Genomic DNA, 21,611 nt, shown 5'->3' on the forward strand with positions numbered 1-21,611 from the left:
GCTTCGATTGCCTGGACAGCCTTTCCCCTATTCACCCTTCAAACACCTGTTCCAACATCACCCCTCCCCACCATGAAGCTGTCCCCAGGTCCCTCCCCACGCCCACCCCTCTTCCCTGCACCCTCTTGCACCCTGTTAATGCCTCTTTCAAGCAAGTATTGCAGGGCCTGGCTATTTCCTGTTCCCAGATCTGACACCCCGCCCCCCCCCGCCATGGTGTGTGTCTCCTGCATTCCTGAAATGCAGCCCCAGCCCCTGGCACACAGCACATGCTCAGCACATGTCTGAGAAGGGAAAGGAAATGACCTTGTGTGCTCAGGGGTTCCCAGGATCACACCACACAAGGGACAGCAGAGGCTGCCAGTTCAGCACATTTGAAAAAGGAAAGACCACAAAGCATGAAAAGCCAAAGCTGGCAGTGAGGCAAGTGGCATGAGCCTCCCCTCCAACTTCAATGCACGGAACGAACACATTGCTGGGTGCGTATGGGACCTGGGAGCTGTAAAAGGTTATGTTTGTAGCTCAAGTCCCTGCCTTCTGGGAAGCACTGGTCACAGAGAAGAAAGCCCCAAACAGACAGACAACCAACACTCTAAACACGGTTCCTAGTTTGGGGCTGAGAACAGAGACAAGGACCCCTGTGGTAGACACAGACTCACAAAGACCTCCCCTGGCCTGTCCATTGCTCATGAAGAACCCTGAGGGGCAAGCAGGACAGGGAACTGCAGCCCCCTCCGAGGCAGGCTCAGGTCCTGGTGCTGCGTCTGCCCAGCTGCGGCCACGAAAGCGGCTCACCCCCCAGGCGCGGTGCCTCTTCTGCTGAGTGAGGCCGAGGGCCATTTGACTTTCACGATTTCGCCCATCTGCATACTACCAGTTCTATGATTCATTTAACACTTCTGTTTATACTTTCTTTTTACTTCAGTGCATATCTCACCCTAATCAAAAATACCAGAAATCATGGTTTTGGTGTGCTAGTTATTTTTTTGGCTAATACATAATAAATAGAGCTTTTTTTTTTTTTTTTAAAGTCTGTGTAGCACTTAAAACCACTTAAACCACAGAAGGTGCTCATCCCACTTTGGAGAAGCACTGCTTTAGATGGGTGGTTTTCAAAGTGTGGTCCCTGGACCTGCAGCACCAGCATCCTGGGAATGTATTCCAAAGCCCCAGCCCAGACCTCAGAAACTGCGGGGGAGCCCAGCAATCGGTTCTAACAAGTCTCTAGGGGATTCTGATGCACGAGAAAGTTTGAGAAACATCGGTTTAGATGATCTCCAGTGTCTTCTAGTTCTCCTAGTCAAAGAAGGTGGGTTTCAGAAGGAACAATCTGAAACAGAAACCCCAGCCTTGCAGCCATACTCTAAATCTGTAATCTTAAGAAAGTGAAGTGTCCTCTGAGTTCCGTCTCCCCATCTGCACGAGGAGAAGCTTCCTCATCACCTCACGGTGTTCTCAGGAAGAGGAACACATGTGAAGCCCCAAGCACAACCAGGCACGTGGTAGATGCTCACTAAATTTTAGTTATTTTCTGTTCCCCTTCTAATTTATGTCTTAAAGATCATATTACTTATACATTATTTTACCATATTATCTTGCATGGAAGTTACGGAACTTAAGAGCTGGGGGTGGGGGTGGGTGGGAGATGAAGTGCCTGAAGGGATCTTCCACCAACCCCCGTGGGCTCCCAGAGTGGACATGAGAACAGGGGACATGTTAACCAAGCCTGGGGCAGGCCTTGAGCTCCATAAGCCTGAGTAGGAAGCCCCACTGAGGCCTCAGAAAGAACCCCAAGCTGGACATGGGCCACAGGCCAGCAGATCAGATGAGGGAGAAGCCCTGTACCAGCCACCACCAGGAGAGCGAACGAAAGAAGGCATCCGACCACGGGAGCTCTCCAGCAAAGAGAGCAGGGATGGCCGACTCTGGGAACTTGGTCTGCTGGAGAGCTCTGCCCTGGCAGCTGGGCCAATGCCACAGGCTAAGCAGAGGCTGCCCCGGGCCCCCACGGCCCAGCAGAGCTGAAAGCTCTCAGGACGGCGGGTGATTTTCCACTCTGTAGGCTCCCTGCCAGGCGTGGCCCGGGCGGCTCCCACAAGGCCGGAGCCAGAAGTGACGGAGGCCCTTCCTCCCACTGCGGGCAAGGCTCTCCTCCCTCAGCCCCACCTCCCCCAGGGCCCCTCAAGGTCACTCTTCAGCCTCTCCATCCTCAACACTCAAAGGCGCTCCCAAGCCCTGCACTGGCATCGCCTGGGGAATGTGAGAAAGGCAGGGACCCCCGTCCCCAACACACACACAGGTAAGGAATTAGCACTGCGTTTTAAGGATCCCATGTCCCAAAAGTTGTGTATTTTGACTACTTCCAAATCTATAAGGGATTTTGGTATTTAAATGAACTCATAGGAATCCTTTAGCAAGTCATCACCCTTAGGCATCTTTTGGGTAGATCCCAATTTTTATCCAATGAGCTTACAGGGAAAAACCAACACAGACGCTCCAGGGTCCAGTCAGCCACGGAGTGGCTTGGGACTGTCCCTGACACTGAGAGATGTCTGCAATACCCCTGTGCCTCCACTTACTCTGGGAAATGGGAAACCAGGTGGCACTTCACAAGGGGAGGCCTCCCCTCCTCCCAGATGGCCACAAACCCAAGCAGCCCCATTCTGTGTCTAAAGCTGCCCAGGCCAGAGAGAGCTGGGGCTTCTCTGAGCCGTTTTTGGCTGCCCGGAGAGGCCAGCTTGAAAGATCTCTTTGTTCCCCACTCTCATGCTGACCTTTCTGAGCAAAGCTGTCCACTTTCAACAACATCCAGCCAGGGCCTCAAACAAACCCTGGCTCAGAGACAGGTTGTGTGGGGAGAAGCCGGGAAGCCATTTGTTCTGACTAAAGTAAATCCTGATTGGCCAGGAACAGAAATAAAGAGAAGTGAGTCCAGCGATGGGTCAAGAAAAAGAGCTCATCTCAGGGAGCCTCCAGATGCACTCCCAAGGAGGAGGGGCCAAGCCCCTCTGTCCCCTTGCCAAGGGCAGGCAGCCTTGTGGAACTGTCAAGGGTTTTGCTGCATCTGCCTGTGCAGTGTCCGTGGGCTCGGTGGAGAAGGCTTCACTGTCCCGGGCACCAGCCTGGTGCCTGGAGCAGAGAAGGCAAAATAAATCATCGCTGGGTATGTGCATTAACCCCCAATTTCTAACAGAAGAACTGAAGCCTCAAAGACACCCCACTTTCCAGGGTATCACTTACCCCAGGCTAAGGGCCGGCTCACAGCAGGGACCAGGGAGTTCAGATTTGACTCCTTTTTTTTTTTTTCTAATACAGTTTTATTGAGATACCTCACATACCCTACCATCATCCACGGTGTACAATCAACTAGTCACAGTACCATCATATAGCTGTGCATTCATCAACAGAATAAACTTTTGAACATTTTTCTTACTCAAAAAAAAATAAAAAATAAAAGTAAAAAAGAACATCCAATACATTCCATCCCTCCCATCCCACCCTATTTTTCATTTAGTTTTTGTACCCATTTTTCTACTCATCTGTCCATACACTGGACAAAGGGAGTGTGAGCCATGAGGTTTTCACCGTCACACAGCCATACCGTGTAAGCTACCTAGTTATGCAATGGTCTTCAAGAATCAAGGCTACTGAGTTGCAGTTCAACAGTTTCAGATATTTCCTTCTAGCTATTCCAATACACTAAAAACTAAAAAGGGATATTTATATAGCACATAAGAATGCCCACCAGAGTGACCTCTCGACTCCATTTGAAATCTCTCAGTGACTGAAACTTTATTTTGTATCATTTCTCTTCCCTCTTTTGGTCAAGAAGGCTTTCTCAATCCCACAACAGCAGGTCCACGCTCATCCCTGGGAGTCACGTCCCACATTGCCAGGGAGATTTACACCCCTGGGAGAGATGTGACTCCCTTTTAGCTAAAAAGACCCCAGGGAGCTTTTGACCTGGCACTGTGACACATCCCTCCCCCGGGCAATTTTAAACTCCAGAACTTCTGGGACTCAATTTCCTAAATCCTTACAAAGTGTCTGCTGCGTAGGGAATGCCTGGTCATCCGCCCTGAAATGGGCATTCAGCAAACACTGCGGAACGAAAGAGAAGACCCAGTGAGTCAACGTCTCATTCACAGTCCTGCCCCAAATCAGCCATGCTCCCGATTTATTCAGAGGCTGGCAAAATGTTCTGCCTACAGTAAGTGCTCAACAAATAATTTTTTTGGTTTGATTTGATTTGAGAAAAAGAATAATGAGAAACCGCACAGAATTAATCACGGAATAGAACAGAAACAGACACCAGCATGTACGACCCTGACCAGAAGTCTTCATTTCAGGGCTGGCATCATGATTTATATATGAGGTTTCTGGTCAAAGACCTGGAAGAGCAGAGCCAATTGGCAGATCCCAACAGCTGGAGGGCTGAATTAGGGGACAAGGTCAGGTGAAGGTCAAATGGTTGTCAAGCTGTTCAATCCCGTCACGGACCCATATCATCTATGATACTGAAACTCTCCTCTCCACAGAAAAGGCTGTGACACTTCTCTGCATGGCACTGAGGACAGGCAGACAATGGGATCTTGGCTTTTCTAGTGAGGGGGGCGGGGAGGTGGGTGCTAACAATAAATAAAGGTTGAGCAGTGAGGGAGGCTCCACGGGTGGGCTCTCCCCAGTGGGCCTCAGAGGTCACCCCGTGCCCCAAAGCGGGAGGACAGAACCCTCAGAGGTTCTTGATCTGGGCAATTGTGGTCCCTGAACCCCCTGCAGAACCATCTGTCTCCTGCCCTCCGCCCCCACCCAGCAGATACCAGACAAAATTACTGATTGACCAGACCCCTCATGGGGTTTTCTAAGGCTCTCCTTATTCTGCAGAGCCTGTCCTCAGCCCATAACCATCTGCAGTCCGGTGGAACAGGCACAAACACACACAAACACACCAGAAAGGTTCTGACAACTTGCCAGCCCTGGGAATTCCCTCAGAAAACACATCCACTCCCTTCTCTATTGCTTAGTTTGGGACAGTGAGGACACGTTGCTTTAGTAATTAAAAAAAATTTTTTTAAACATGCACAAACACAGCCCACCTGGTTCAAACACCATAGCTCAAGCTCATGCAAAGCCCTGAGCCAGGCATGGGCTCTGCCAGATCTAGGCAGAAGGAAGGGAAAAAAACCAACCCAAAAAGAAATGGCCCCGTGCCCATTTTCTGGGTGAAGGGGTGGAGCCGGCTCAGATTCTTGTTCTCGGGAGCTGCCCAGGGACTCAGTCCTAGTGAGGACAGAGCCACTAACAGGGACAAGCAGCTTCCCTGGTGTTATACGGCCTCAGCCCCGTGGCTGCCTCACCCCTGGAGCTGCTTCATGCAAAGAGAACCAGATCCCTTCCCCGAACCCTCCTCACAGCCAGGACCCTGGACCCCAGCTGCCCTCGCCCCAACCCCCCCAAGGGCATGTCAGAAAGGTGCCTCCTTCCGGGCAGCTGGGGTGCGCAGTACTGCCTGGGGAGAGGTTCCACTGGAGTCCACGGCTGCCCTCTGGTGGCAACAAGGGGAAGTGAGTCCCAGGCTTCGCCTTGGGTTGGAGGGCCTCAGTTACTGACTGTCCTTCCAGGCCGGTGTTTTCCGTTCCAGGCCAGTTTGGAGCCCTCTCATCAGCCGCGGAGCAAGGGCAGGAGTCATCTGAAGGAATTAACTGCTTGTTCAATAGGGCAAGGCCCCTGGAAAAAAGCAATGTCCCTTAGACATACTGAATGAGTCTTGGGCCACAGTCTCAGACTTGGCCAGGGTGAGGGAGGCCAGGCATCCCCAAGGCTCGGAATAAAGCCAGGGAAACTGTCTGGGGTTCCAGCGAATGCTTCCCACTTTGCACAATGGAGAACACCACACCCTTTCAATTATGTCAAATCCTCAATCGAGGGACAAGGCTGGACCCTGGGTGGAGTGGCACTGCTGTGGCTGCCTGGCCCCAGAGGCAGAGCACCCCATTCTCAGCAGGGCCCCCCATCCCCTCTGGAGGCTGGCTCCACCCCAGACCTTGTGGGAATGAGCTCGGCCTGTCAGCTTCAGGCCCAGAAGCTGTCCCCTAAAGCCCCTCTTCCAACACCTGGGCAGGCCCTCCAGCCCTGGCCCCGCTCCAGCTCCTCAGTCTTCAGGCTGCCCTACCCCAGGCAGCCAGTCCTCTCACTGCCCACCCTCTTTTCCTCCCCACAGCAAGCTCTGGCTGAACTCTACTCTACACTGGGCTTCTTGCTGACTGCCAGCTCCCCTGGGACACAAGCTCCACAAGCGGGACCCAGTCCTGCCCACAGCTCCCACCTAGCGTGTCAGGTGCAGGACCTAGCACGACATGGGCATGCACGGTGTCTGTAAAATTAACTGCCAGGCTTTCTCTGGGCTTTCTCACCTTCACCCCATGCCCCCGCTGGGCTGTGAGCTCTGTGAGGACAGGGAAAGGTTTCTCCCAGTTCCCAAACACCCCAATGGGAGAGCCCAGGCAGGGTTGAATTTAACAGCAGGAGATGGCTCTGGAGCCATTGAAGAGCTTCTCGGAGATGCCCTGGAGAAGGTGACCCAGCATCAGGTGTCCAGGTCCCAATCTGCTCCTGAACTGCTGCTTCTGTCTCTTTAGGCTATGGCAGAGGTTCTCAACCCGGTGTGATTTGGTCTCCAGGAGACATCTGTCAATGACTGGAGATAGTTTGGCTATCACAACTTGGGACCAGGGTGCTACTGGGCAGAGGCCAGGGATGCTGCTAAACATCCCACACTGGACAGGACAGCTCCACCCCCACAACAGAGATGGCTCAAAATGTCAAGAGTGCCGAGGCTGAGAATCCCTGGGCCGGCTCAACCGACTGTTTTTTTTTTTTTTTTAAAACATCCCAACAATAACAAATAAATAAGGAAAATATTGGAACTGGTAGTGATTCACCTAGGAAGACAGAACTTTGGACCTAAAGACAATAACATACAAAAACCTGTTCAGATGAGTAGTAAAATAATGGCAAAAAAATAGATAAATAATAGGGGGGATAAGGGTTATGGATGATTTGGGTGTTCTTTTTGATTTATTTTATTTTTTTACTTTTTATATTTTTTCAAAATATTTTTTCCTTTATTTTGAATAAAAATACTCAAAAAATTGATGGTGGTAATGAATGCACAACTAACTATAGGACGATACTGTGTGCCACTGATTGTATACTTTGGTTGGATTATATGGTGAGTGAAGCTCAATAAAATTGCATTAAAAAAACAGTTCTTACATTGTTAAAAAGAAAAAAGTGGACTATCATTAACACGCATATTAATAAACATATTACCACAGTTTAAAAAAAAAAAAAAAACCCAGTGAAGCAGGCCTCCTGTAGCCACTCCTGGGCTACGTGCGAGCAGGCCCTTGGGCAGTGGGGCTGGACACACCGAGCTCCAGGGACACTGCCCCACCACCTGTTACCCCCTGACTTTGGAAAATTTACTTAACCTCTCCTTGCCTCGGCAAAACAGGGATATTATCAGCTGCTACTGCATAGGATTGCATAGACAGGAATTAGCATGTTGCCTGGCAGGCAGTACATGTCCCACAAATCTTGGCTACTATTATGAGGAAAGGGGCAGAGAAATTATTTAAAGCCTGCCCAGGTACAAGGGGCAGCAGCAGCACTGCTTTAAATATTTGTCACATTCCGGGGCCACCGCGGGGCTGGATGCGGCCTTTGGAAACAGAGGGGCTGAGCAACTGCCATATGTCCTGGGGACGGCTGCCCACACTTCAGAGGCCTTAAAATGTGTGGGCTGTTAATTTTGAAAGAAACCAGGATTCCATTACCAATCTTCCTTACTTGGGGAGAGGGGAAAGAGCCAGGATCCTGACTTTAAGGAGTGAAATTTGTGCATCAGGAAGATAAGAGGACATGGAAGGGAGCAGAGTTATGGGAACAGAAAGTACCTGAAATTACTCAGGCTTTTCTGGAGGGTGATCATCGGCTGATGTTGGCTAACGTCTCCACCTGCTGCTGCACCATCACCAACACACTCTCAGCACACTCACGTGCCCCCTCATATACAGCCTGAGTGCATGGAACGCAGGTGAGAGGGAACAGACCCACTCCAGAGAGAGGTATAGCAGAGCCCGGGGGGGGGGGGGGTGCAGGCAGGGGGCAAAAAGGGCCCCAAGACACCATCCCTAGGACTAGCCCACAGACTGCCAACTGTCACCAGGGTGCTGTCCTTCTTCCACATACCCCACAGGCTGCCTTCCACACCCCTAAAATTGGAAACAGCACAGATTTCAAGGCCACACTCAGACCTGCTCAGCAGCGAGCCTCTGTGCCTCCACTGGTGACACAGGGGTCATGCGGCCTCCTTCCCGGAGCACTACCCAAGCCCGTGCCCCAGCCTGGCACAGCAGGTGTTTGATCACTGCTGGTTCTCTCCTGCCCTCCTGGCTGTCCTTGGCATTCACCTTAACTCCACCCTGCAGAAAAAGAAGCTGCAGGGTGAGGGGGTGCCCTCAGCAGAGAGGGCAAGAACCTCCCAAGTGTCCGAGAGGTGAGCTAAGGTGTTTTTTTTTCATTCCTTCCCTCCTCTTTGAGGCTCACCCCCACTGGGATATAAGTGAACCCAAGCCCCATTGAGAGGGGAGGAAGCAGAGCTGGGGAGGGAGAGGAGGAGCTCGCCCAAGGCTGCAGATCGGCTGCCTGCTGCCAGGCCCTGCTTGACCACACCCCGACGTGCTCACAGATGGCTGGGGCACCCACCACATTTGTAAGACCAGAAGCTGGTACAGTCCCTGCCAAGTGCAAGCACACTTGGGAAGCAGACGCTAGGCCTGTGAGCTCCTCGAGGGCAGCAGCAGAATCTTAGTAATCCCAGGAGTTCTGCTGTGGAGTGCAGCCTTGTGGTTAAAGAGTGGCAGCTCCAAAAGTCAGCCTGGGACAAGTCACTTAACTTCCCCGAGCCTCGGTTTTCCATGTGTAAAACTGGGATGCTCAGGAAGGCACCTATATCAGAGGGCTGTCAGGAGGATAAGGAACACCATGCAAGCCAAGTGCTCCACGGTCCTTCGCACAGATTTTGCACTTAAAGAGTGGCACGTATTGTTTTCACGAACATCTGCTAAATGAAAGAATGGCGACAGAATATGAAGTTGGAGCTGTTCTTTCCCCAAAATCTACTCCATGGGGTGCCCATACATAAGCAGGACAGCACCTCTGCCCTTTGGGCCTGGGAGAGTCCCTGCAGGGAGGGCTGGGGTGGGGGTGAGGATGGGGGAAGTGCCTTAAACTCTGTAGAGCAGGGGTCAGTAAACTTCTTCTGTAAAGGGCCAGATAGCAAGCATTTTAGGCTCTGCCATAAAGTCACTGTTGCAACTACTCAATTCTGCCTTTGAGACAATATATACATGAATGGGTGTGGCAATATGCTATTAAAACTTTATTAATGTTATATTCTACAATAAAAAATATGATTAAAATAAAACTTTAACGAAAGCAGGCTGCAGGCTATCATTTGCCGACCCCTGCCATGAGGTTCAATGTGCTCCTTCCTTCCGAATCTCTGCAGGTGGGGAGCTGAGGGCAGCACCCCCAGACTGGTCCCTGGGAGCTCACAACTGGCTGAGTGAGGGCTTTCGGAGGCAAGGAAGCTCCAGGCGCCAGCACCACGTGCTTCACCTGAGCCCAGTGAGGGCAGGCAGTCATCTGGGCAGTAAAAACGGACCAGCTGGCTGGGCCACCATCTCTCTGAAGCCAAAGCTTGCCAACCAAAAAGAGACAAAAAGTCGCCCTCGGGGGCGAGCTGCCTTGGCTCTCTGGGCCTCCAGATCTGCATGTACAAAAGGGGACACCTTCACCCACCTGGCCTAGCACTTGAAAAATTTTAAAAGTAAATAAAATGGCAAAAAGTTCGTGCTTGGGTCAGCAGCCTGTCCAGCTGTGGGCTGCCATGAAAAGTAGTAAAAATAAATGATAACAATAATGGCTTTTATTTTCTAAGCAGCTGTGATGTCCCGGGAGCTCTGTTAGGTGTTCATGTGTCATTTGAGCCCACAGTGGAGTGGTGAGGACAGCACTGCCTTGTCATCAGCCCCCTCTCACAGTTAAAGAAAAGGGAGGTTCAGAGAGCTCCAGGGCCTTGCCCATGGCCACACAGGCTTTCAGGCCCAGGTCTGCCGGCTCCAAAGCTACAGCTTCATCACCTTCCTACTTTGCCAGGTGTGAGGAGAGAGCAAGGAGGTGGCCTGTTTCCTCTTTGGGGCCCTCTCCCTCCATTCTTACCATTTTGGAAGACAGGGGCTCGGGCAGCACCCCGGCCTTCTCTCACCACCTGAGACAGCAGCATCATGGCAAGGGCAGAGGGGAGGGAGGGAAGAAAGGGGTCCGGGGCTCCCCGAGGCTGGGACATGGCTGGGGAAGGACTGCCTCCCCAGCCTGCCCAAGGCCTACCCCCACCTGCCTGCCTGCCTGCAGCCACCCCAGCTCCCTCAGCCTCCCTGGGGGGCCTTACCACGGCATGCTCTGCCTTCTGGGTGAGGAACCCAACTCGCTCCTCCTCCAGGCAGTTGAGGACTTAGGCTCAGGGGCTTCCCACAGCTCAGGGAACTGGGGGGCAGCTCTGACAGGACAGGGCTGCCAGACTGGACAAGGACTCCTGCCTCCCAGAGGACTGTTTCCCAAAAAGGGGTCTCCAAGAGATGAACCCTCAACAGAGCCTGGAAATGTATCATGTTTGTTTGTGTTCTAAAGGCTCCAAGAAGTCTTTAAACCAGTGTTTCCCAGCTTATTTGGTCATGGACCCTCTTCTGGAGACCCTGTCTGACTCCACAGCCCCATCCTACCTTCTCAGTCCCTCCCTAGCTCCTCTGTGAATTTCCCTCCCTCGGGGCCCAGCTCACAGTCCACCAAATCCAAGACGTGCTGCCCTTCCCATCCCCTGTGTGCCCGCACCCGCCCAGCCCTGCGGTGGCTTCCCCTTGACCCTCACAGCCCTCGGAACAACAAGAAGCAACCGCGTGGAGAAGGGAGACGAGCAGGAAGGTGAAAGAGGCTCACAACCGTATCCAGAGTGACAAAGCAGGCTACCAACCAGCAAGGCCTTCCTAAAGGGAGCCATTTTTTTTTTTTTTTTTTTGGTTAAGAAAAAGAGAAAGAAAAAATATATCTATCTACACATTTTTAGAAAAACATGAAAGACATACATCAACATGCTAATAGAGATTATCCAGAGCAGGGGTCAGCAAACTTTTTCTAGGTTTGGGGCCACACAACTTTGAGGCTGTGGTCAGAAGCAGGCATAGATAACACACAAATGGGTGTGGCTGCGTTCCAATAAAACTTTATTTATAAAAACAGATGGGTGGTCAGAGGACCACAATTTGCCAATTACGACACTGGCAAAGATAAAAATATGTGCTTTCTACTTTTCTTTTTAATTTTTTTATGAAATACTTCCAAAATTTCCCCTAATAAACATATATCACTTATGTAAACTGGGGTGGGGTCAATAAATTGTATTTTTAAAAAAGATATACATAAATGGTTCTTAAAACATAAAAATACAACTAACTCACTCCTAAGAAAAATGCAAATTTAAAATAACACCAAGATATATTCACCAATCAGGATCAGTGAAACATCAAAATGTTTGATAATACACTGTGTTGGCCAGGACCTGTTTGTGGCCTGTTCGTGAAACAGACATCGTCACATATCCTGCTGGGACAGAAACTGGAACCGCCTCCATGGGGCACAATTTGGCAGTATCCAACAAAATTACTGAGGCTCATACTTTTTGACCCAGAAATTCCAAATTTCCTGTCTACCAGGAATTCTTCCTTCTGGCAGACCCACACTGTGGATAATGCATATGCAAAGTTATTCTCTGGACTCTGGGATATGTTTAAAAGAGCCAAAGCTGGAAGTGACCTAAATGGCCCATCAGTAGGGAACTGATTAAACAAATGGCAATACATCCACACTATGGTATACTATGCAGCCATGCAAAAGAAAAGGGTGTTCTCTATGTCCTAACAGGGAACAATCTCCAAGGTACATGTATTTAAGTTAAAAAGGCAGGGGGCAGAATATTTACAGAAAAGGGGGTGAAGAGGAATATATGTATATACTTGCCGCATATGCTGAGAATTTGGAACGATATAGAAAATTCTGGTAACATTGTCTACAGAGAAACCAAGAGGCTGGGGTTGAGTTGGGATGGAGACTTTTAATAGACTACTCTCTTGCACCCTTTCAATGTAGTACTACATGCAAGAATCACCTATCCAAAAAAAGTTAAATTAATAGAGATGCATTAATTTATGAGAACTCTATATTTTCTGCATGATTATTTCATAAACTTACATCTTCTCTAACAAAATTTATTTGGGAAAAAAAATAGTTAAATTAAAAGGAAGAAAGTGAAACCTAACAAAACAAATCATATCAAAAATGAAGTATGGGCTTCAAAGAACCCAGTCAGTCCCTCAAAAGAAAGCTCTGACCCTCAGTTTCCTCACCTGTGGGGAAGAGATGATACCTGCTTGGCCCAACCCCCCTACAGCAGGGAGGCTCAAGTGACGTGGGTGTGTGAGGAGCCCCCTCTCCCCCTGCAGTGACTGGCATGTGGCTGCACCCAGTTGCTCCCACTTGCCCTTGATGTCCTCACAGCTCCGGGATTTAATAAAGCAGAGGAGGGAACAATAGGGCACAAAAGCTCTGCTGCTGGGACCTGGAGGAAATCCCAGGTGCAGGAAACCCCAGGAGTGGTCCAGACGGAGGCACCCCCAGCAGGCTGGTGAGAGCCACGGCTGCCTGCTCAGGGCCCTCTTCTCTCCCTCACCACCACCGCTCAACACACACCACGAGGCAAGAACTCCCTGCCTGGTGCCCCACACCGCCACCCCCTCCCACGGGGCCATCCACAGAGGGAGGGAACCTGCCTAACCCAAAGAGCAAAAGCAGGCATGCCGGGTACCAGGCACGGTTCTCGGGGCTGAGGATTCCCAGGCACTTCAGGTCACTACAGAAAAAGCAGCTTTTTCTGCCACCTCCTCAGCAGCAACAACCACACCCTCCAAAAGATGCCAGGCCTTTGTTTTGACCACGCTGCCCCTGCCCCTCCACATGCCGTGGATGCTGGAATGGGCAGGAATCTGCCTTCTCACTGGATTTTGGGCAGAACAACTTTGATGCCTCAATGCTCAGTGATCAAAACCAGACTACCCCCCACTTCCCAGCTCACAGACCTCTGCTCTTTCAACATTATTTTCCAAAGATAACCGCTCCTGTTTTTCTTCTCAGCAGTTCTCCCCCAAAGCATGTGTATGCTTTATTGCTTCAGCAGCTTCCCGAAACTTGGCCTTCCCACTGCAAGTGCCTCTGCAACCCCCAGCATGACAAGATGTGACACAAACCAGCCCCCATTCAGTTCCCGAGAGCGCACGCAGGCACACACACACCAGAACAGGGAGGCCAGATTTAACAGAACGTCCAAAGCACCCCAGCCCAGGGAGAAATGTCCAGGTCCCGCTCAGCTCGGTGACCTACCCCTTCTTCAGGTTTGTCACGTAAGCACTCTGGAGGGCAGCTTCCAAGAAGTAGGTGAGCTCGTAGTCAACCGGGTGAGAGATTTTCAGATGCCGTGACGTGCTGTTATTTGTGGTCTGGAAAAGGGAACACAGAGACAGCTGCTGTCTCAAGGGTCCAAGGTAGAGGGTCAGGAAGCCAAGGAGCAGCCCAGCCCGAGGAGGTGGCCCCATCGCCACCTGTGTGCCCTGTGCCTCTGGACACACTACAATTCTCAGACAGAACTTAACCTGACTCTAAGTTAAAATATGTATAAAGCACCCTCTCTCCACCCAAATGCTGGGTGCCCTCAAGCCCCACATCTAACGTTCTTGGATAACACAGAGCTTTATAAATACATCAGCTCATTTAGCCTTTAGAGCAACCCTATCATGTAGCAGCTATCATCACCCCCATTTTACAGATGAGCAAACTGAGGTTGAGAGGTTAGTTCACTGTCCCAAGGTGACACAGGCTGTGGGCGGCAGAGCCAGGCTCTGGGGTCCATACTCTGCACCTCTCCAGCATGAAGACTGCCCACGTTTCTGAGCCACGCCAGGCATACCCTCTTCAACCCTGACAGCACACATGGGTGTCTGCTCTTCTGTGTATGCACATCTCATCTTCCACTAGACTTCACTCCCAGAGGCTTTGTCTCCTGAGTTTCTGCTGTTTCCCCCATCCCCACCCCCCACCCCGTGGAAGAGGAGGGGAAAGGAAACAAATACTGAACAGGCATCAAAAGCCAAAATCGTTATTTCAGCCCTACAACAGTCCAACCGAGCTGGTTGTGTCTGACTTTTATAGATGAGGAAACTGAGGCTCAGAAAGTGCCTGAGGTCACTTCAAACTCAGGTCTGGCCAGCTCAGAGTCCAGGTGATTTCTATTATTGTTTCATTCATTCAGCAAATATCTGAGTGCCTGCATATGCCAGGCAGTGCACTGTCACTGTCATGAGGCCATGGAGCACCTGAAGAGTCCTAGGTCTGGGACCCCTGGCTCCAGGAGAAGCCGAGAAACAACTACATTATCTTCATGGAGCTGTCACTTGAGCCTCAGCCCTACGAGGGTCACCCAGCCCCACTGAGCAAGGCCTCCCTTCACCATCACCTCCCTGGGCTCATCTGAGGGGTGGGAAATCAGTGCGCTATCTACCTTATCTTTCTGAATCCAAATAGAGCAAAAGAAAGGTTCTTAGTTCCTGTGGCTGGAACTGGGGTGTGGTGGTTTGAAGCTGTAGGTACCCCAGAAAAACATGTTCTCAAATCTAATCCATTCCTGTGGGTGTGAACCTACTTTAAGCAGGACCTTTTGATGAGGTTATTCAGTTAAGGCATGGCCACCTCAATCCAGGTGGGTCTTAATCCTATTACTGGAGTCCTTTTTAAGAGAATGAAATTCAGACAGAGAGAGACCCGGAAGAGAAGACAGACCAGCAGGCACAGCCATGTGCCCTGCGTGTGACACAGAAGCCAAGGGGCAGCAGCAGCCAGGCTTTGGGAGGAAAGCACCACCTTGGCGATGCCTTGATTTGGACATTTTCCTGGTCTCAAAACCATGAGCAAATAAATTCCCATTGTTTAATCCAACCCATATAATTACTAAAACATGGGTCTTAGGAGGGACACGCGGCATTCCTAAGGATGCACGAGATTCCAAGGCCTGCCCTCCCTCCACCTGGGATAACATGCCAGCCCAGGGCCTCTGGGCACTGATTCTGGCCTGGGGCACCATTTCAGCCCATTTCCCTTACCTTCTGAAAGTTCAAAGCCTAGGCTTCCGGCTTAGAGGAAGACTATCTTTTTCATGAAAGTCTCCTTCAAACCACAGGCAATTCAAATGTAAAGGGCTCCGAAAGCAGTGATTCACGTGTCACAGCCCCAGTGGAGAATGGTCAACCCCCAGAGGCCTCCAGGGAGCCTGTCAGGGCCTGGGCACGGAGCATCCAATCACTTCTCCTCTCCCGAGGCCTACGCAAGCAGAGGTTCTCGCTAAGCTAGTGGCTCTCTCAACAGGGGGGTGATTTTGCCTCCAAGGACATCTGGTTATACCTGAGACATGTTTGGTTGTTACAATTGGGGGTGATGGTGCCACTGGCATCAGTGGGTATAGGCCAGGGATGCTACTAAACATCCCACAATGTCCAGGGCAGCCCCTCGAAACAGAGAATCTCCCAGCCCAAGACGTCAATGCTGTTAAGGTGGAAAAAGCCAGCTCTAGGGGAATCGACCTGGCTCGAGAACTCCACCAAGAAGGGCCGTCACAAAAACAGATGCTCGGTTGATATTTTAGCGTCTCCTGGGCTTGGAGTCTCTCTGCTCATAACCACCTCCTCCTTCAGGATGCCAACCCTACCTGCTCCGGCTACTGAGCCTGCCAGCAGAACATTGCAGCGCCAGCCCACAAGAACCGGAGCCACACTCCCTGGATTCAAATCCTGCCAAAGCCACTTGTTAACTCCATGAACTCTGGGAAGCAATTTAACCCCTCTCCAAATTTCAGTTTCCTCATTTGTAAAATGGGGATAGCAACATACTTCACACAGTCACTGTGAGGGTTCTAGCACAAAAGCAAGCACTCACTAAACGTCAGCACCATCTTTGTTGAAAACGGTTGCCTGTCCTTCCTCCCTGTTAAACCAGGAGCCCCCAGAAGGGGAAGAACTGGAAAAATGATCATGGTACTCAACACCTGGAACTGATATCCTGCAGACAGTTACTACGGCCATCATGGGGGCTGGGAGAAGGCCTGAGAACTTCCAGACTCCAGCTCTTTGCCAGCCCAAGGCTTGGAGAATGTGCCCAGACCTGAGCACCCCTCCCCCCCCAGGGGACCCAGCAGGGAGCTTCTGGGGCAGCACCACCGGGAGAGAGGGAAGCACCTGTGAGCGCACGCACCAGGCTGACTCCACCCCTCCCAAGGAGAGAGTGGAGAACAAATGAGTTACTCTCGCTAAACCTTGATTTCCCTTGTCTGTTAAACGGGGCTCCATATCATCCCTACCTCACATTATAAGTTGGCGGATACAGACTGTGCTGTTGCTTTGGGGGTACAAGTTGAGTCCCCAAAGAGGCTCTGGGCCCCTCCCAGACAGGATGGGCTCTTTGCAGAGTGAAGAGTCTCATTTTTACAAAATCGTTTCACCATAAGGACCTTCCCAGCCAAGAAGCTGCAGATCTTCAGAGTGGGGTACCTTTTTCTAATTTGCACAAGGGGGCCCCATGGCTTAGCAGGGGCCACAGGTGTGAAGCACTTAGGTGGGTGCCCGATAGAGGGTGTTGTCATTCCCGGCTCACCTTATCCAATTCCTGCAGAAACACCTGGGCGATCCAGGAGGCCCTCTCAAAGCAGGCGGTCACTTCCTCCTCCCTCTCCGACAGGCGGTGGCGGGAAGCAATGGAGTTGGGAAGGCGTTCCAGGGACAGGCCTGTGGGAGGAGGGGGACACCTCAGACCTGCCCTGCTCAGGCCCCCCTGACCCCAGGCCCCTCCTAGGGTCCGGGGTGGAGGGTGGGGTCATCCGAGGAGACAGGCTTCTGGGGAAGGAGGAGGCTAAAGCAATGGTGGCATTAGCTGAAGCGGGGATCAAGCAGTGGCCCAACAAAAGGTATCCATGCCCACACGGGGACCCGGACTGTGTCACCCCAATGTCCAACGCCTCCCTGAGGCCATTCCTGGTCCTTTCTCTTCCAGTGGTTAAAAGAAACATCGAGGTCCCCATCCCCTTCTACATTGTATTCGGGTTATTTGCGCCCAGTTCTTCTCTCCCCTCTTTGATGAAAGTGCTATGTGGGCAACATGGCAGCCTTCTGGGACTCTCCCAGCTCCCAGTGCAGCAGCTCACACTACCAGGAGTCGGCGCAGCATGGCATGGCATTTTCTACGTATCCCTGCAGTGAAGTCAAACAGTTTCCACCTCACATATGTTACTTGTGTTCAGGTCACATCTGCCTGTAGTGAACGTTTCCATTTTTACCTCCCCGAAACCCACTTCCCGTTCCAGTGACAGCACTGCTTCGCCCAGCTGCTGCCCAGCCCTCCCACGACCTCACGTGGCTCAGAGGGCGATGACCCCACTTCACCTCCAGGGGAGGCCATGAGCCAGGCTCCACGGTTAAGGATGAGCACATGGCCTGGGCTGGGCCATAAGAACCGGTCGCAGCATTTTTACTTTCTCCACTAGCGTTAGGCTGGTAAAATGTCAGCCCGGAAGTGTTGGGGAAAGCCAGCCTTAAAAGGAGGTAAGATAGAGAGGGGCAAATCTCTAAAGACATTGTTGGAACACCAGATTCAGCCTTGCCTGAAGCCCTATCTCCTGAAACTTTCTAATACATGAGCCAATAAATCCCCCATACCTTTACTTTATTTTGTCTAAGTCCATTTAAGCTGCAATTCTGTCACTTGCAAGTAACACACACCTAACTAGAGAAGACTATACTTTGGACTGTTGGTTCCCAGTGGGCAGAATCCATGTCCATCTCATCTTTGTGCCCCACACAATGTGGTGCTTTGTAAGTAGTAGGTGCTTAAGATGAACTTGCTGAAGGAATGTAAAAAAATGGAATCTTCAACCATTCCCTGCCCCACAGCCGACACCCGGCTGATTACCAAGCCTCTAACATTTCAAATCTCCCCTCCCCCTTCCTTTGCTACCCTATTTCATGCTTTTTTTTCTCAACTGGGTGACCACAATGGTCTTCTAACTGGCTTCCCTACTTCTAGACTCACTCCACTGTACTCTACTCTAATCTGCCCTGGACTCTGCTCTGTTGCCTAAAACCCTCCAGTGATCTGTACTGCTACAGGATAAAGTCCAAACTCCTGACACATCACACCAGGCCCTCGAGGACCCAATCCCTGCCACTTCTCCAGCCTCATTTCTCACTGCACCTGCCACATTCGCATCCACCCCTACTATTAACTGCAGGGCTGGGGGATACTTCTGGGACTTTGTTCAAGTTGCCCCTCCTGCCTTGAATGCACTCCATCCCCAATTGCCCAAAACGAACAGTCACCTTCTGAGAAGACACTGCTTGAGTGCTGCCTCCTCCACGGAGCCCTTCCTGATATACCCTGTTATAACCAACCATTCCCTCCCTTGAGCCCCAGTACACCCTGCACATATCCCTGTCCCACCATTTCCTATACTTACTAGTTCTTACATCTGTTTCCCAACCAGACTTAAAGGAATCAACCTGACCTTATTCACCTTTATGTCACCTGGCCCACAGTGGACGCACAGTAAGCGTTGCTGGGTGGACAGAGAAACAAACAAGCCTGGTCATGTTTCACAAAGTACAAAGTGCTCTGTAATTATAAGGAACTATTATTATTTTTCTTGGCCAGATTCCAACTCATATGGATTAGCAAGCTTGCCCTCTGCCAGGCTGGGTATGACCAGGTCCAAAGGTTGGGGTGCCCCAGGCTGGTGGAAAGAGGACACAGAACATGAATGCCTTTTCTTAACACAAAGGGGTCACCAAGTTCAATGTGCTTCCTGTGAAATGAGTCAGGACCAGAGAGAGAAAGCTTCCTCCAGAGGACTAGGAACAGGAAGGAGGAACAGAGGCTGCGGCAGAAGAGGAAGGAGCAGGCAGGCCCGTCCCCTCCTCCCCAGGCGTGTGGCCTGCCCACCTGCAGGAAGGTGAGACACATGTACAAACTGCTCAGAGGCCTGGCTCGGGAGACCAACTGCAGGTGGCAGCAGGATGCAGCCAGCCTCAGAAGACAGAAAGTGGATTTGTTTTAACACAGCCACCTGCAGCCCAAGAGAGATGTGCTACTGGGTGGTTCTCTCCTGCCCCACCGCTGGGCCCAGAATGGGGATGGGTGACCCCAGCTGACAGGCAGCAGCCCCAAGCCTCTGGTGGGCTGACCACCGCCAAGTGGTGCACGCAGTCATGCCTGTCTGTGGGCCTCCACTGCCCCCCAGCGTCATTTGTTCCTTCCACTCCCATCTGGGGCCTCTCCACCACGATTCTCCAAGAATTCTAAATCCAATCCTCCTTGAAAGCTCAAAGCAAAGCTACCTCCTCCCTGAAGACTTCCCAGCTGAAGTCAAGCCTCCCTCTTTCCGAGCATGAGTCACACCTCCCTGGCACATGCCTCCTCCTACATTGTCATCATCTTCTCCACCCACTTCTCACTGACCTTTGCACTCCAGGTCAAGGCCTAGAGTTTAGTAAGTGAATAAATGGACAGATTCATTTATGCTGAGTGTACAGCCCAATGGGGTTTCTCCCCCTCCATTTAAAAAGTGGTTCTTGGAGAGTTCATGAACAACCTGTGGTATATTTACACAATGGGAAACCACTCAGAAATAAAAGTACAAAATTAATCTATATTAACAGAAACAAACTAGGGGATGCCTGGGAGGGGGAGAGCAATCGGGAAGGGGCCTGAGGGAACTTTCTGGGGTGATGGAAATATTTTGTCTTCACTGGGGTGTTAATGACATGGGTGTTTACACTTGTACAACACATCAAATTAGACACCTAAAAATTTGTGCATTAAACTGTACATTTACCTAAAAATAAGGGAGATAATGTGTTTTTGAAAGGAAGCAGTTATGATTTCAGAAAACTAAAAGATCAAAGTGGAGGGGATGCTTTCACTGGGGCAGTCTTTCTACAAAACAATTTCTAACATACATAAGATCAAAAGGTTTCTGGAGCTGACAACAGCTTCTCGTAAGCAAGCCACTGTCCAGTCACCAAAGGGGCTTCTTTACCTTTTTATCTGCTCTGTGATTGATGTGAAGGTCCACTTCCCTGTCCACAAATGTCTGATCTGAAACCTACCCGGGGATTCCAACCCCTGAGTTCTTTCATCCTCTGCCCAGTCAGTGTTTCTGCAGAAATGGCCAAATCAGAGCCTTGGACCCAAGAAGGAGATGGGATGCTTCCGAGGTGGCCTTCAAAGGATTACCAAGGTTGGCAGGAAGCAGTTAAGATTTCAAGAAACTAAAAGATAAAAGTGGAAGGGATACTTTCAGTGAGGGGGGCTGCCAGGAAGCCCTGGGCACTGCCTTCCCTCTGGCAGACGGGGCCCTTCTATAAAAACACCCAGCTCTAGGAGCCCTGTCAAGAGGAGGGTTTGCTTTTTAATTAACTCTGAAATTTTGGTTTGGAAGTGAGTTGATCCTAGCAAAGCCGGGCTGGTCCCGGCTTCTCCACTCTGAGATGATGTACCGCCTCCTGGGCAGGTGCCCTTCCTAGAAGCCCGGCTCCCAGAGCCCTGGGCTCTGGATACAGAGGTGCAGAGCACAAAGCCTCCTCGTGATGGAGCACTCTCTCCAGACGGATGCCCCCTCCCTCCCGCCCCCCCCGGCAGCTCAAAGAGCATGGGCACCCAGAGTGCCCACCAGAGTTGGGTACCGCAGGTGGGGGAAGGGGAGGAAAACATGCATGTCACTATTTCAGCCCTCGAGAAGGAGCATTGTAGATGGAAGGGGAGACTCCCCCCACAAATCACACTCAAAATTAATGGGCCATTTGGCACCGTGTATCCAAAAGGGTCCAAAAAGTGCATACTTTTTGACACAGCAATTCCACTTCTAGGAATTTATCATTAAAAAAAGAATCAGTGATGTCTGTAAAATATTCATCTTCAAAGATATGCACTGCAGCATTGTCTATAATGGCAAAAAAAAGAGAGAGATTTATTCTACAGTTTGGATAACAGGGGCCAGGCTCACTAAATTACAATAGATCCTTACAATGAAATGCTGTGAAGCTACTTTAAGTAGCGATGTAAGAAAGCCAGGAACTGCGTGGACTGGACACCACAGAGCAATCTGACTTTGGGCATACTTCATACAACACTCATGAAAACGTGGAACTGCTGAGATCAGCGAAATCTGTAAGTTTTTGTGGCCAGGGGACCCGCACCCCTCCCTGCCAGGCTCAGTCCCGTGGGAGGAGGGGCTGTCAGCTCCGGGAAGGAGAAGGGAGAACTGCAGTGGCAGCCCTTATCGGAAACTCATTCTACTGATCCAAACTCCAACCATTGATAGACTGAGACCAGACACCAGAGAATCT

The 21,611-nt window shown here is 50.9% G+C and overlaps 1 protein-coding gene across 3 annotated transcripts in view; it reads right to left on the reverse strand.

Moving 5' to 3' along the window:
- Positions 1-21,611, reverse strand: part of TTC7A (tetratricopeptide repeat domain 7A) — a 126,408-nt gene that overhangs the window by 71,967 nt on the left and 32,830 nt on the right. For all 3 annotated transcript variants that reach the window (XM_037806987.1, XM_037806985.1, XM_037806986.1), the window contains exons 4-5: positions 16,870-17,000; positions 13,555-13,670 (exon numbers count right to left, since the gene is read on the reverse strand). In XM_037806987.1, the coding sequence (XP_037662915.1) occupies positions 13,555-13,670; positions 16,870-17,000 (247 nt within the window). The remainder of the gene's footprint in view (positions 1-13,554; positions 13,671-16,869; positions 17,001-21,611) is intronic.

Source organism: Choloepus didactylus, chromosome 17 (genome assembly GCF_015220235.1).
Source record: "Choloepus didactylus isolate mChoDid1 chromosome 17, mChoDid1.pri, whole genome shotgun sequence".
Taxonomy (NCBI): Eukaryota; Metazoa; Chordata; class Mammalia; order Pilosa; family Megalonychidae; genus Choloepus; species Choloepus didactylus.